Here is a 14,674-nt window from a genome sequence, read left to right on the forward strand (position 1 = left end):
TGAAGACTGGCATCTGGACAGACGCCTTTCCCTTGAGACCATTTCTGATGAGGCTTCAGCGAACAGTAGGTGGATCAGCTGAAGGGTCCTTTGCAGGATTTTTCGTATTTGTGAAAGACATGACTTTCAGATACTGCTCATCTGCTGGATGTAGGTTTTTTTTTTCCTGACACTTCTTTCATCCTCCACTTGTCCAGTTTCCTCAAATCTTTTAAGCACACACTTCACACATGCTGAGATATGCCACAGTTTTTGGCTAATAGCTCTTTGGGAATCACCTTGTTGGTGCAAAAACATTGTTTTGTTACTGTCAAGCTGGGTTATCTTTGAGACTTTTCATAGATTCAAGTAAAGAAATTGGGACAAATGATGCATTCTTCCAAAAGGCTGCTAGTAACAAAGATACAAAATGTAATTTATTATACAAAATGAATTTTGCTCTTCTCTAAGTTGTCTGTTGCGTGCGGACACAACACTGGTACACAACCACGGTGGATTTCCAATCTATCAAGATTTGATTTCCAGAGACTCAAAACTAATTTGACAAACTAACATAATTTAAAATCTAAGGATGTTTTTTGATACTTGGATACTTGAAAAAAGTCTTTTCCAGTCAATGACTGTCTGGAGTCTGCCAGACCTTTATGGAGCTGCCGTCAGTTGCGGCTGTTTGTGAGTCACTATGACGTCATTTTTGTTTTCAATAACTGAAAACATGCTCTGTTGGGTTGAGATCAGGTGACTGGCTGGCCTATTAAAAAACTTTCCCATTTCTTTGCCTTAAGAAACCCTTGGGTTACTTGGGTCAATTTTCACTGTGAAGTGCTGTCTGATTTGATTTGGAGCATTTGGCTGAATCTGAGCAGAGAGTACAGCTCTGTACACTTCACAATTCATCCTGATGCTTCTATCAGCAATCACAGCATCGATAAACACCAGTGGCCCACTTCCACAGGAAGCCATACATGTCCATGCCATAAAACTGACTCCGGCATGATTGGCAGATAAGTATGAGCTGTTTCTTTTTCCCCATACTTTTCTCTTCTTACCATTTCCTAGAGTGTGTTCTTCACTTGGCTAGATGCAGTGAAGTTGTTTTTCTTAACCAGAGAAACAATTCTAGTATCATGCACTAGTTGTTTTGACATCCCTCTGGACTTGGCATTGATAGCATTGAGAGCTCCAGGAACAGCTACTAAAGGTAAGTTCACCACTTGGAATCTCCTCCAGATCTTTTATCTACTCAATTTATTCTGGAATAATGAGGTAACAAGCTTTGGCCAGCCAGGAAAATGCTTGTCAGTCAGTTGTCCAGTTACTTTTGAGTCTTTGAGGACTAAACATGAAAATGGGTGTAACTCCTAACCATTTAGGCAAAGCTTTTGTTAAACGCCTTGAAATAAAGCTAAAAGTTTGCACTCCCATTGCACATTTACCTCACTTTATGATTATATATGCATAATTATGCCAAGCTTCCCCTGCTTTACCAATTCTTTCTCAGCCCACTCTACTGTTCCCCTTTAAGTTTTATTGTTACATGTAGCGACACAGCACTCATCCACAGTGCTGAGGAAAGTACTTAAACTATAATGCAGGTCTCAAACAGAGAGAGTCCTATTGCAGCAGATCACAAGAGAAAAAAAGTCAGTGGACATTAAAACCTCAGTGCCTGGTGTGCACTGGCCAGCAAGATGATAGTTGTAAAAAAACCTAAAAAAGAAACCTGTCTTTATAAGCCAAGCATCAACGCACACTAACACTCTTTCAGTAAGTTTTTATTACACTTACAGCAATGTCACAATTGATTGTCAAGTCGAGTTATATTCATTTTACCTGTCTCTTTTCTCCTACAGTCCACGTGTCTGCATCTGTTTTATTGTGACACATACTGAGTGGAGCAGAGAGTACACTGGGTACATCCACAAATATGACGCAAAATGCTGCTGACACTCTGGAAACATGTTTGCTTGCTGATTAGCTCTTATCAGTCAAAAAGACATTAGCCAAAACATTTAAGCTATAGATCCTATTTACCTGTTGTCCTTCTTTTATGGGTAATCTTTCCCCATCGCTATAGCTTCTTCTTTACATGAGGAGCGATGCTGCAGGTACTGCTCTAACATAACCCAGCTTAGCAGTTTTCTAAACAAAGAAAGAAAAACCTAACGGTTTCCATAAGCAACCAAACCTGTGGTTTCCTTTTAACCAAACAATGCGATCTGTTTACAGGTGTGCAAGCATGCATGGAAATTATTTTGAAAAAATCACTCATCTAGTGAGTTACATCTATTCTAATTTGGTTTCGTTTTAACCCTCTGAGGTCCACATGCCAATCCACTGCAATTGTTACACCCTTTTGCACTCGCCCAACAGTAAAATAACAAATGTTTCACAGGTTAGAGTTAAATGGCATATATATATATATATTTCTCCTCTGTAATATTCTTGAGATTTATAATTAAGCAATTTGTATACATTACTGCTTTTTCTTACATTTGTAAACTTTGTAATATATTGTATTATTTAATTAGTTTAGTCTGTTACCGTTACTGTTTTGGAGCAACTGTAACCCACATAATTTCCTTAGGGATTATGAAAGTATTCTGGTTCTGATTCTGATGATTAATCCTAATCCTACTCCGCACTGTGGGGGACGTACACCAACCGTTGTCAGCAAATGGGGCTTTGCAATATCAAACTAAAATGAATACCTCAATCCTAAATATCTAGTGGCATGTTCTTTAATATGTACACACACAGAATGTGATTCTGAATATTTTTGCTTTTGTATAGATTATTTTATAGTTTAACAGTACCACCGTCACACAAAATATACATATATCAATGTCTATGCATATATCAATATGCATAGACATTGATATATTGTCATATGCTGTGGGAGTGTCTGGTTGGGCATGGTCCAGGTTCCTGTCATCCGTCCTTTGGGGTGGAGTTGGCCAGCTCATCACCTGTTTTCAATCTCCGGGGCTCCACCTAGAGGGTTTTTAAGCCAGCACTGCCTGCCACTCCTCGCCAGTTCGTCCTGCTACCATCTGTGATTCATCACCCGTCGCACTCACCAGTAGTGCTGGTTCTGTCTCCATCCTGTTTTTCTGTCTGCTCGGAACCCAAGGACCACATACACAACTTCTTCTCAGCCTGCCCTTCAGTCCATACTCTCCACCTCCTTGGAATCTGGACCGGACTCTCCCCACTCTCGATCCTCTCTGGAATGCTCCCATGGCAGCCTTTTCCCCCGCTTAATAACCAGGGTCTCCAAGTAAGCCCAAGACTATCCACTGGCACTCCATACCTCTGTCCCTTACTCGTTTGTCACTCAGTAACACCTTTCTCCTGTGTTTACAGAAAGTTCCCGTTCGAGTTCTCCCTGTGCTCTACGCCTGTTTCCCCGCCCACGGATTTCCCTTAGTTTCTGCGAATGGTTTCTGTTAAACCCAGTTCTGTTCACGTTTTTGTTCCTTCTAATAAATTATACATAGTTCGAGCAATTGAGTCTGCTTTTGAGTCCACCGCATCCTTGTTTGTGACATATATAGTTTGAAGCCTACGCTTTCAACACGCTTGTCTTAAATCAGTGATGTGATTTGGATGCACTGGTGTGTTCGTTGAATCCAGAGGGTTAAAGCACCATTTAAATATTATTTCTAAATCATACTATAATGACTATACTATGTATATATATAGCTGCACATATGAAATGCACAGCTTTAAACAGTTCTCAAAATCAAATTTAGCAGTAATTTAGCAATGTAGGCTTATGATTTACAGCTAAATCAAGTTATAAATAACAGAAAGGATGTCTACAATGGTCAAGGTAAATCGCTGTACAACGGCTGATGGACTGTTACTGTTACATTTTACACTTTACACTTTACAAGTTAAAAATCCTACATTTTGAATGGTTCCAAATTATTAGCAATTACATGTTTTCTTTAGAATTCTCAACTGTAACGAATCTGATGCAAATCTGGCAAAAACTGCATGCAGGTCGAGCTTCCGCTAATAATAAAAATAATGGTATGACTTTATAATAATGTAACACTATTAAGCATTAGTAAGGTAGCGAGTGCTTAAATAATCCTTTATATATCATTAATCCTCCTTAGTAGGTCATTTATAAATACATATGGATTTATTCATCTATATACACCATGTACAGCTATCAATTCTGTATGTCACTGCTGGTAATAATCATATCATATCAATCACTTACACAGTCTCTTTGATATTTGATTTACTACTTTAATATGTCTAACCATCTTAGATCATTTTAAAATAGAGCGTCTTTGTAAAATAATAATTGTGCTTAAACTAAGTGGACTGATTGAAAAGACTGTGTCATAACTCATGTTACTCAGCAGAAACGTCCGTAATAGAATCCAGAATCTGGGATGAATGGCTGAAGTGATCCCCCCACTGTGCCTGTCACTTTGTGATTTAATATGAAGGGCAAAAGCTTGAAGACATTTTTCTTTCTGTTATGTTCAAGGACAGCATGGTCTACCCACCCCGCTTTATGCTACACGATCCATCATAACTCATGACTCTATTTTGTCAATTTCACATACGTATGTGATTCTGTCCCGCATGAGTCACGTGGGCTTTCTGAGCAGCGCTCAGTCTCAGCTCGATATCAGCGGTCTGGTAAGCTTAGAGCTAAGTTACAGCGTAAAATATTGAGATAATATGTAAATAACTTGTTTTTTTTGTTTTTTTTTACCGGTTTTCTTGCCTTGTTTTTAGCGGATCTCTCAGAGCTCTGTGCAACTGCACCAAGTGGAGCAAGGCATAAACTCAAATTCATCTGCTGACATGAAACAGCTGTTCATTTACTTACCTATTTTCTTCCCTCTTCAGTTTAACGTGCACATGAGAAGTGTTAAAGAAACAAATCGTTTGTGGGCGATTATTTCTACGGCAGCAGAACTCTGTCGCAAACACGGCTGACACAAAATGGATGAGCAATGAGGCATTATATGGCACAGCTCTTGCGTGACAGGATGGTTTTTTGGCCCGCTGGATGAAGCCGCACGTAACGTCGCTCTCTGCACAGAGGAATTTCTACAGGGCTTGCGCATCATTGCCTTTTACAGCGGGGGAGTCTCACTGTGGGCCTGCTGCTACAATGGCAATTCTCCTAATGCATTTGTCCATCGGGTTTAGCGCTGCCTGCCTTATCATGCATATGATGTGTTCCTACATATCCCGATGGGCTGTGGGTCACAGTAGTATCAGGAGGTTTTAGGTGTCGTACATCCAAAGAGGCCAACGAGAGCAAGAAATGGGGAAGATGACAATGATTTGATGTGACTTTATTTGTATCATACACTGTAAAAAAGGGCAGTGAAATTGACATAAAAACCATGTAAAACCCCTACAGAAATGTATAGTAAACCCCAAAACACAACTTTCCTGTTTCGATCACAGTGAATTATTGTAAACCTTTAAACAGAATGTTCCTGTTATATTTACAACATGAATGTGTGATTATAATCAAATTTATTGGTTAAAACTACAAATACTGTGAATAAAAACAGTGAAACACCGTAATACTCATAACCAAACAATCATGTTAATTTGACATGCAAATACTGTAAAAATCACAGTTTTAGTCAGTTTTTCTTAAAAACACATGACGTATATGTAAGTCACTTTACAACTGCATGGATGTACTGGGCCTACTTTTAACATGATTCATGAAATGATGCAAAGTCATGGATTGGACTAATAAAAATGTTTTCACAGAAGATGTCATTGTGAACCTGAGAGGTTGCCTCTCCATTTATAGGCTATATAAAAATATACAATTAAAATTGTTTACATCATGTTTTTTTCTTAAATCATTTGCAGCCTATTGTAGGGTAACCAATAAGAAATTATTATTTAACACTAAGTAATGCTTCTGTCATAATGCTTGTATTCTTTATGTTTCTTTTAATTGCAATGTGATACTTAGACTAGAATACTTTTTTGGGTTAGGTCAGCAATGTCTCATTATTAAAGGCTAAACAAACTTACAGTGCCTCCCATAGGATCTCTATGGTGCCTCATCTCCACAGAGCTGTAAGCTACTTCAGGCCACTCACAGTTGCACTGAGCGCGCCTAATTTTGAATGTGCATCTGAAGCTCGTCTCTGATTGGATAATGACGTGAGGGCGGGAGGAGAAGAGCGCCTAGTTCACGACTATAGCTAACGAGCCAGCACGAGAGAGAAGACGGGAGAAGAAAACATCGAACTTTCAGCAACTACGTTGTTAGGACAAATTACAAACATACGATTTCAAGTGTTTTTTGAGGATCTGTGTTTGTTCGTCAGAAAGTCTGCACGGTAAGTTCAATATCTTGGCGACGTTTTTTCGAGATAAAAGCACCAGTTGATATTTAGACCAAGGCTCATAACCTAGCGCTAGCATGCTAGTTCAGCTGAAAAGCACAGGCAAACTTTAGAAATACTAAAAATGATCATCTGCGTCTTTTGTAAAAAGGTATTGGTCACATTAAGAGGCTATGTACTACATTGCAGAGTGCATAAGAATGAGCCTTGTTGTATTTTTAAATGTGTTGGCGCCAATTGCAGCCAAACATTCACCACGTACTCTGCTTTCAAGGAGCATTTTTATCGTGTGCACAATGCACCTGCACTTCAAGCTACTCCTAAAGCTCTTGTTGCAGATTTAAAATGTGCAGTTTCATTATGTGCCCGCCATTTTCAAACAGTGAAAGAGCTAGTGTCTCACTTAAATGATCATATTGCAGGGGGCAGGTCTGTGTCATGTCCAGTAAGTGGTTGTAAGCATATGTTTACAAAAAAGTCATCATTTACTTCTCACATGTGTAGGAAGCATAAAGCTTGTTCCCCAGATGGTATTGATGACATGTACAAGGAATCTCGTCCTCAGCCCCCAAATGACAGTACAGAATATTCAGAAAACACACATGAAACTATGGCATCTGCTAGTTCAGCCAGTGATATGCCAGAGAAGGATAGTCATTCTTATCTCAGAAACATGTGTCTCTTTTACCTTAAACAGCTACTCAGCTACTTTGAAGAGAAGGAGGAGTCCATGCTTCTCTGTGTTGAAGATACATGTCTGGCAGATGAGGTACAACTGGAGCAAGTGCCTCTGACACCCACTATTATCATGTGTGGTAAGTCTGTTTCATAGCTCTCTCTCTCTCTTTTTTTTTTTAAGTGCATTTTTTTATAGAATGTCATGTGACTGCCGTGTTTATTGATATAACCTGTTAAATAATTTCTTCACAGGACAGTCCTGCTATTCCTCAAGAAGATACATGCTGAGTGTTGATCGGCACCTCGTCAGCACAAACATATCCTCCTTCATTTCTGCACTGTGCCTCATGTTCGGGAGCTACTACAATTTCAACATCCATTATCCATCTGAGCTGGCTTCCACTTTAGAGTTTCTTCAGAGGTGAACAAATATGGCTTTGTTATTTCTCATAACTGAGACTCTGGGATCTGGAGTCTGGCTTTGATGTGGTTCGAGTCCAGGTCTGGCTCTGAGTCTCGGTCGGCTTTGGAGCCGGTTTCAGTTGTTTTTTCTGTTTTTTGTTGTTGTTTTTTTTGTTTGTTTGTTTGGTTTTTTTAAATACATTAACAGTCTGAATCTGGGTCCAAGCCTGGCCGAGACTCAGGGCTAGACCAAGCGTCAACTGACGTCTGACTACCTATAACCTTTGCTTTGGATTTTAACAATGCTAAAGTGTGACATATCACTGCAGAAGACACTCGTGAAGGGTGCCAATACTTTTGACCATGCATTGTTCACTTCCCCACAGCATTTTGGTTATACTTTGTCTTGAACGTGGTCATGGCCATGACTGTATATATATGTATATACTTAATTTTTACTTACTTTGTATGTGTATTTTAACTGAAGAAGAAGAAGAGTACATAGAGAAGGGAGACTCCCTTCTCTATGTACTGTGGAGAGCAGAGCAGCAGCGGGAGACTCCCTTCTCTATGTACTGTGGAGAGCAGAGCAGCAGCGGGAGACTCCCTTCTCTATGTACTGTGGAGAGCAAAGCAGCAGCGGGAGTCTCCCTTCTCTATGTACTGTGGAGAGCAGAGCAGCAGCGTAAAAGACGTCCTCGCCGTACCTGGGTCCATCAGGTCCTCCAGAGGCATGAGCAGTTTGGTGAGTTTCACCACTTGCTCCAGGAGCTGCGCCTGGATGACGGCCGATTCCAGCGCTATCACCGTCGGCCAGTTTGAGGACCTGCTTTCCCTCGTCGGTCCCAGCATCGCCCGCCTAGACACCAACTACAGACGCTCAATCCCACCTGCAGAGCGCCTGTCCGTCTGCCTGAGGTTAGTAAAACTATTTAATACGGTAGTCCTTTATTGATATCTGTGCTAATATGCTAATCCATCCAGTTATACACTGCTAACATGGATGTGCTATGCTAACAGTGAATGCTGTCGGTGTTTACTGAAAGCAAACTGTGGTACAGAGACGACTCTTTATAATATTTCTAGTGATACTCAGAAGGTTTCATCAAGTCCCGATTTAATTCGATTTATGCTGTTATCAGTGTTTGCATGATAGCATGGCTGTGGTGTCACATCAATGTATGCGCTCGGTGTTTGCTGATATCAAACTGTAGCATTAGGACCACTGAGTTAACCTTTGTAGTGATAATCACTCCTTTTTATTTAGACCTGGTTTAATTCTGGGATAGTTGAATATTTGTATATAATCCCTGCAGCTGTCAGACTCTATAGCAGGGGTCACAGCCTTTATTAAAACAGAGTTAGATAAAACTGTGAACAGTTTGGTTCATCTCTAGTTACATGGTTCTATCTTGATAAGCTGTCTTATCACAGATTAATTTTTCAAAAATATTAATGATTTAAGCTAGAGATGGACCGATCCGATATTACGTATCGGTATCGGTCCGATACTGACCTAAATTACTGGATCGGATATCGGAGAAAAATAAAAAATGTAATCCGATCCATTAAATATCACAAAAGCACCTCACAAAACTTGCAACACGCCGTAACTCACCTCAGAACGTTAGCACGTCGGAGCAGTATGCATCACCTGATAGAGTGGCTGTGGCATGCGGGACCTGTCGGTGGTCTGGATAGCATTTGGAGCTTCGCTAGCAACCCGGCATTTCATCTCCGACAAAGTTATCCCGAGAGAAGTAAAGCAAGTGTGTAAGTCAATCTCTGAATGTTTGTAAAGCATTCCTGCATTAAGCTTAACAAACGATATATGGAGCGACTGCCTCTCCTGCTGCTGCTTCAATCATGAAACTGCTTAATGATCAGCTGATCGGCTTTTCTGTCGCGAGTCCGTGTCTCTAGTTTGCTTTTGGCCCACTTTGCACCAGAAAGAGGAAACCAGCGGCTGAACAACAGCAGCACGTTTAAGCTTGATCAGCTGTTGTTAGAATTTATTTATTATTACTTTCTACTCGAGGATCTTTTGTAGCTGACGCTGGTAACTGTGCAGGGGCGGATCTAGCAAAGTTTAGCCAGGGGGGCCGATAGAGCATTAACAGGGAAAAGGGGGCACAAAGACATACTTTTCTTTCTTATTCTCATTTAAAATGTCTAGCTTTTAATAAATAATTATCTGACACCCAAAGTTTTAATTTGATGCAAAATAAATAGAAGTCCATTACTGTATATAGTAACTATTAAGTCTAATATATATACCCTAGTAAGCTATAGTACTTTTTCCTTTGGGAAGGTACCATCTGTGCAGTCTGCAATTTTGTTGAAGAAAGATGTTGAATCTATTTAATATTTCTTGAAAAATAATTGATTTCTGTGCATTTTTTTTTTCACACTGCATCAAATTAAGGTTGATTACGTCGATTAAGCATCATGAGGTGGAGCGTGAGGGGTGGTTCCCTATTTTTTATTTATTTATTTTTGTTGTTGCTGGGAGTTGGAACCCTATTAGTTAGGCTGCTTAATATTTATGCTAAGTACTCTTTAAAATACCAGAATAGGGAGGATGGTGTAGGTTTAAGTTTATTAGATTGATCAGTATTGCTGAACTATGAAATATTTTTTTTTTTGCATACAGGTATAACAGAATAGCTTTAGTGTAGTTGTTGTTTTAAACTTGAGTATGAACTTATACAAAATGCAGCAAGATATTTTAAAAAAACAGTTTTGTTGATTAAAAAACACTATATCGGATTCATATCGGTATCGGCAGATATCCAAATTTATGATATCGGTATCGGTATCGGACATAAAAAAGTGGTATCGTGCCATCTCTAATTTAAGCAAGGAAAGGGCTACATGTCAACACACAACTCTTTATTTCTATTAATGTCTCACTTCATTCCTACCTGATTGACATGTTTAGGAATTATGAGTGATTGGCTCACTATAGTTGTGAAAGTTGCTACCAATCAAATTATGATATGTTAAAGTTAAAACAAAACACAACTGTTTTAGATATTATCTAATATACATTTTGTAATTATCCTTATAATTACAAAATGTTTTATGTAAGATTTAAGTTTTGTGATTTATATCTGACATCACAAAAGTATTTTGGAATTTGAATAATGTATTTTGTAACTGCAGTACACATAATACTGATTTTGAACAATTTTGTCCAGGTTCCTTGTCACCGGGGACTCCTTCAGGACCATCGCGTTCAGTTTCAGAGTCGGTGTGTCCACGGTGAGCCAGATCACCCCCCAGGCAGCGACGTCCATCTGGGACTGTCTAGTGGACGACTTCATGGCTGTGCCTTCACCTGGAGACTGGCGGTCCATCACAGAGGGATTCCAGGAGCGCTGGAACTTTCCTCTGTGCTGTGCAGCTCTGGATGGGAAGCACATCCAGACAAAGGCACCCCATATATCATATAGGAGACACACACATTGATATACACTAAATATTCATTTCATTTCTTTTTTGTGGTGCCCAAATTGATGCACCTGCTTGATTTTGTTTAAACAATTATTGCACACTTTCTGTAAATCCAGTAAACTTCTTTTCACTTCTCAAATATCACTGTGTGTGTCTCCTGTATGATATTTAACTGACATTTTTTATTGTAACAACCAACGATTTATACAGGAAAATAATGTCTATTAACAAGGTTGCCCAAACTTCTGCATCCCACTGTATCAGTATATTTTTTCATTAGTATAATATGAAATAAATTCTACATGTGTCAAGTTGTGTGCCAACATTTGCTGTGTAGTAGAACTGAGACATTAGTCATTATAAACATTTATTTGAAATAATATTAAAAGTCTCAAACAGAAAAACATTAAACATAAATATATAAAATATAAGAATTTACAGAGAGACAGGAATAAAAAGGACCAGCTGCTCTCCAGAGCAGGAACAAGGCTGAGGAGGAAATGCTCCATTGGAGACTGGTGTGGCCTCTTCAGGGACTCCAGGATGGCCAGCTCCACCACCGATGGACCGTCCTGGGACCCGTCCCTCATCTGCCTCGGAGCCGTCCTCCTCTGTGGGCCTGTAAAACAGCACAAAACACAAAGAAATGAGAAGGCTGCTACTAGATTTTAATTTCAATATTGAAAAAAACAAAAAAACAATAACAGGATATAATCAGATTGGTTGTAGATATTTAGTAAAGGTGATCACAAGGGAATCCCACCGACTAAAAAGGTATCAGTCAGTGCTTGCTGTACATATCTGTGGGTGCAGCAGCAGGAGCTCAGGGACTGGGGATGCTCTGCTGCAGAATCAGTTGGTTCTATCAATACAGTATTAAATGTTAACAGGTTGGATATAATAATCGTAGACAGTGGTCCCTCATTTATTGCAGGGGTTCTCAGAATAACTAGCCCCTGGTCACAGTTCTCACAATTGATTCTCAAAGTGCAAACCTTTGTAGATTGCAAAACGTAAAAGTATTATTATGCCGCGGTTTGTCTTCATCTGCCCGCCACTTTCGTGCGCCTTTTTCCCTCACGGTGCAGGTGTCTATTTCCGAATGAGGCTCATAGTTATGGGTGTTTTTGTGCTGTTTTTTCTATTGGACGCGATGGTTATCAAAACCAAACGTGATAAATTTGGCAAGCGCAGGAGATTTGTCAATCAGGCTGCAGAATGCAATGCTGTACTGTGCAATAAAAAAATCAGCGAAAAAGCAAAGCAGTGACGGATGAACAGCGGGACCACTGTGTGCTGTTTATTAATAAACAATAAAATATATTCCTAAATGACAACATGCATAAAAGCAGAACGATATTTGTACGTCAGTGGGAAAATAGCGGTGGCTTGCTAGCTTTTGTGCGGCTTCCCCGGGTCAGTGAAAACTTTCAAAAGAGAAATGAATGAACTTACCAGGTTGCCCGATCTCTTCACATATCTTCCTCCAAGCTCGGTCCTTTTTATTCCTGTCTCGGTACTGAAAGCAGCTGGTGTTGTACAGCTCCGAGTTGTTTGCTACCGCATTGATTAGCCTTCCCCTCCATTGAAGTATGAAAGGCTTTGGCTGGATCTGCCCCTTTGACCTAGGTAACAGCCACGTCACCAGGCTCCTGATTGGTTGTCGCGGCGCGATTTGACGCTGGAGTTCAGATTTTTCCAACTCGAGCGGTAGACGCGAAACGCGCGTATGCACAAAATGCAACACAAAAACTCACGCGCGTGGTTTTATTCGCGAGTCAAACGCGCCAGACGCGCTACACTGACGCGCGTTTCACGCGTTTTGGCGTTTTCGCGACGCAAATCTGCTTCCGAATTTTCGCGGGACCCGCAATCGCGCGTCATCGCGCCTTTCCATTGACTTTACATGTAAACCTGACGCTCTATTCGCGTCCATCGCGTTCGGTGTGAACACATCTGCAGACTCCATGTTTATGCATATGGTTGAGGGATTGGACACCATAAAAGGTCCTGCAGGTGTAATGTGTAGGTGACCCAATACTTTTGTCCATATAGAGCAGATCTATATAGAGCTGAGTCTGGGTGAAACTGTTCTAAAAGTCTTTGTTTACATTTTCCTTTGTTTTAAAAGAGCCTGATCATTTCCTTTAAAGGTTATCTGTTTGTTTTTTAAGTGGTTCCAAGCCAGAAAAAAGAAGCTACTATATTTAATAAAACACACTGTCATTTATTTTTTATGTAAATTATTCAGTTATAAAGTAACCAGGATTCCACTGTTTGGCACATCATGTGAAATAATAAGTGAAATAAATTCCTAGTGCTTGCTGACATGACTGTGTTCCAACAACAATCCTAAACCACATCAGGAGCTGCACAAACAGGAAAGCTGTTTCATTCTTACTTGTTGTTAAGGAGACTGAGTAGCTTGGTCTAAACAACAGGTGTGGAATTTACGGGACCTCATGTTTGGCATTGACTGTCGGTGAGATGTGAACTCCAAATAGCCTGGGGAGTCCAGACACAGGGGTCCATGAGAAATACTTCCAGAAGGTCGGAGGTCAAGATTCATTTGAAGGGCAACCTTCAAATGAACTTCCAATTAAAGACGCCTACAGACCAAATCTACAGGCTCGCATTCCACTGAGAACACTAGTTTTGTCAGACTTCTATTTTAGAGCTGGTTGTTTTATTAAAATTCGTAATCCCACCATGACGGGGTGAACATGTGCGTCTAGTGACTGTACTGACTCCGTCTTGTGTGGTTTATGGTCTATTCCCAAATCTCACTGCAATAAACCATCTAATTAATTTCCAGTTTTTCATGTGCTTCCAGGGAAAATATAAGTCCAACATGTTTAGATGAAGGAATTTTGATGTGGATTATTGTTTATCAGAAGAGGTCACTGTTTATTTTATAGTTGGTCCTAACTGTAATGATTAGCATGTGATGTCCTGCCGTTCCATCAATACGGGATGTATCATCTCAGCTTCTCAGAATGTGTCATAATAAAAAGCACGAAAGTATAAAATTACAATGGAAAGAATAGAGAAAAAAAACTAAGGGCTTTTATTCTATTCTTTTTTAATCAGTTGCCTCATAACCCTTCAGATTTATCTTCTACCCCTTTGGAGTGGGCTCAGACTGTGGGTAAAAAATCCATCCATCCATCCACCACTCAGGGTCATCACAGCTGGACTTTATCCCAGCCATGATAGAGCAGACATGTCGCCAGTTTTTCACATTTAAAATAATTAATGAAAAACTGTAAATTAAAAAATAATAGAATAAATATTTGAATGACATGTGATTAAAATAATAATGGATTGCATTTATATAACGCTTTTCGAGGCCCTCAAAGTGCTTTACAATTCCACTATTCATTCACTCTCACACACTGGTGGAGGCAGCTACAGTTGTAGCCACAGCTGCCCTGGGGCAGACTGACAGAAGCGAGGCTGCCATATCGCACCATCGGCCCCTCTGGCCATCACCAGTAGGCGGAGTGTCTTGCCCAAGGACACAATGACCGAGACTGTCCGAGCTGGGGCTTGAACTGGCAACCTTCTGGTTACAAGACGAACTGCCAACTCTTTGAGCCACGACACCAGAGAAGCCCCTTTCAAATGCTTTTATTCAAACCCCTACATCAATAACGTGTACAAATACTGATACTGAATTTTTAATGCAATCATTCAATTTTTTATACAGTGCAAATTTGCAACAGCAACTGCTTTAAACAGGCACTTTTCTGTCATAAGATAAATATCATAAAATATTACAG

At 40.0% G+C, this 14,674-nt stretch overlaps 1 protein-coding gene and 2 long non-coding RNA genes across 4 annotated transcripts; 2 read left to right on the plus strand and 1 right to left on the minus strand.

Annotated features, from left to right (window-relative positions):
• The first annotated feature begins 2,924 nt into the window (after positions 1-2,924).
• On the plus strand, positions 2,925-3,505 carry LOC146582095 (uncharacterized). Its single transcript, XR_014888747.1, has 2 exons — positions 2,925-3,280; positions 3,367-3,505. It is a non-coding gene; the product is annotated as an uncharacterized LOC146582095 (long non-coding RNA).
• Positions 3,506-6,356: 2,851 nt separating this feature from the next.
• LOC146582096 (uncharacterized) lies at positions 6,357-11,194 on the plus strand. Of its 2 annotated transcripts, none has more exons than XM_085291118.1 (4): positions 6,357-7,171; positions 7,287-7,455; positions 7,924-8,354; positions 10,637-11,194. In XM_085291118.1, exons 1-3 carry the CDS (start codon positions 6,481-6,483, stop codon positions 8,123-8,125), a joined length of 1,062 nt encoding a protein of 353 aa, XP_085147244.1. In that variant the 5' UTR covers positions 6,357-6,480; the 3' UTR covers positions 8,126-8,354; positions 10,637-11,194. The 2 variants fall into 2 exon arrangements, with proteins under 2 accessions (XP_085147244.1, XP_085147252.1); XM_085291126.1 differs by having other exon boundaries at positions 7,981-8,354.
• A 48-nt stretch (positions 11,195-11,242) lies between these two features.
• On the minus strand, positions 11,243-12,832 carry LOC146582097 (uncharacterized). The gene is made up of 2 exons (XR_014894367.1): positions 12,348-12,832; positions 11,243-11,511 (listed from the first exon to the last, which is right to left on the minus strand). It is a non-coding gene; the product is annotated as an uncharacterized LOC146582097 (long non-coding RNA).
• Between the last annotated feature and the right edge of the window lie 1,842 nt (positions 12,833-14,674).

Source organism: Mchenga conophoros, linkage group LG2 (genome assembly GCF_057382185.1).
Source record: "Mchenga conophoros isolate Kocher_MC1m ecotype Shallow Benthic linkage group LG2, M_conophoros_male_GT1.1, whole genome shotgun sequence".
In the NCBI taxonomy this organism is placed as follows: domain Eukaryota; kingdom Metazoa; phylum Chordata; class Actinopteri; order Cichliformes; family Cichlidae; genus Mchenga; species Mchenga conophoros.

Bases quoted from the DNA above. Each gene is read 5' to 3' on its own strand.
- LOC146582096 (XM_085291118.1), top strand. From the start codon at position 6,481: ATGATCATCTGCGTCTTTTGTAAAAAGGTATTGGTCACATTAAGAGGC. The intron at 7,172-7,286 runs GTAAGTCTGTTT...ATTTCTTCACAG, and splicing joins ACCCACTATTATCATGTGTG to GACAGTCCTGCTATTCCTCA. The intron at 7,456-7,923 runs GTGAACAAATAT...TTTTAACTGAAG, and splicing joins ACTTTAGAGTTTCTTCAGAG to AAGAAGAAGAGTACATAGAG.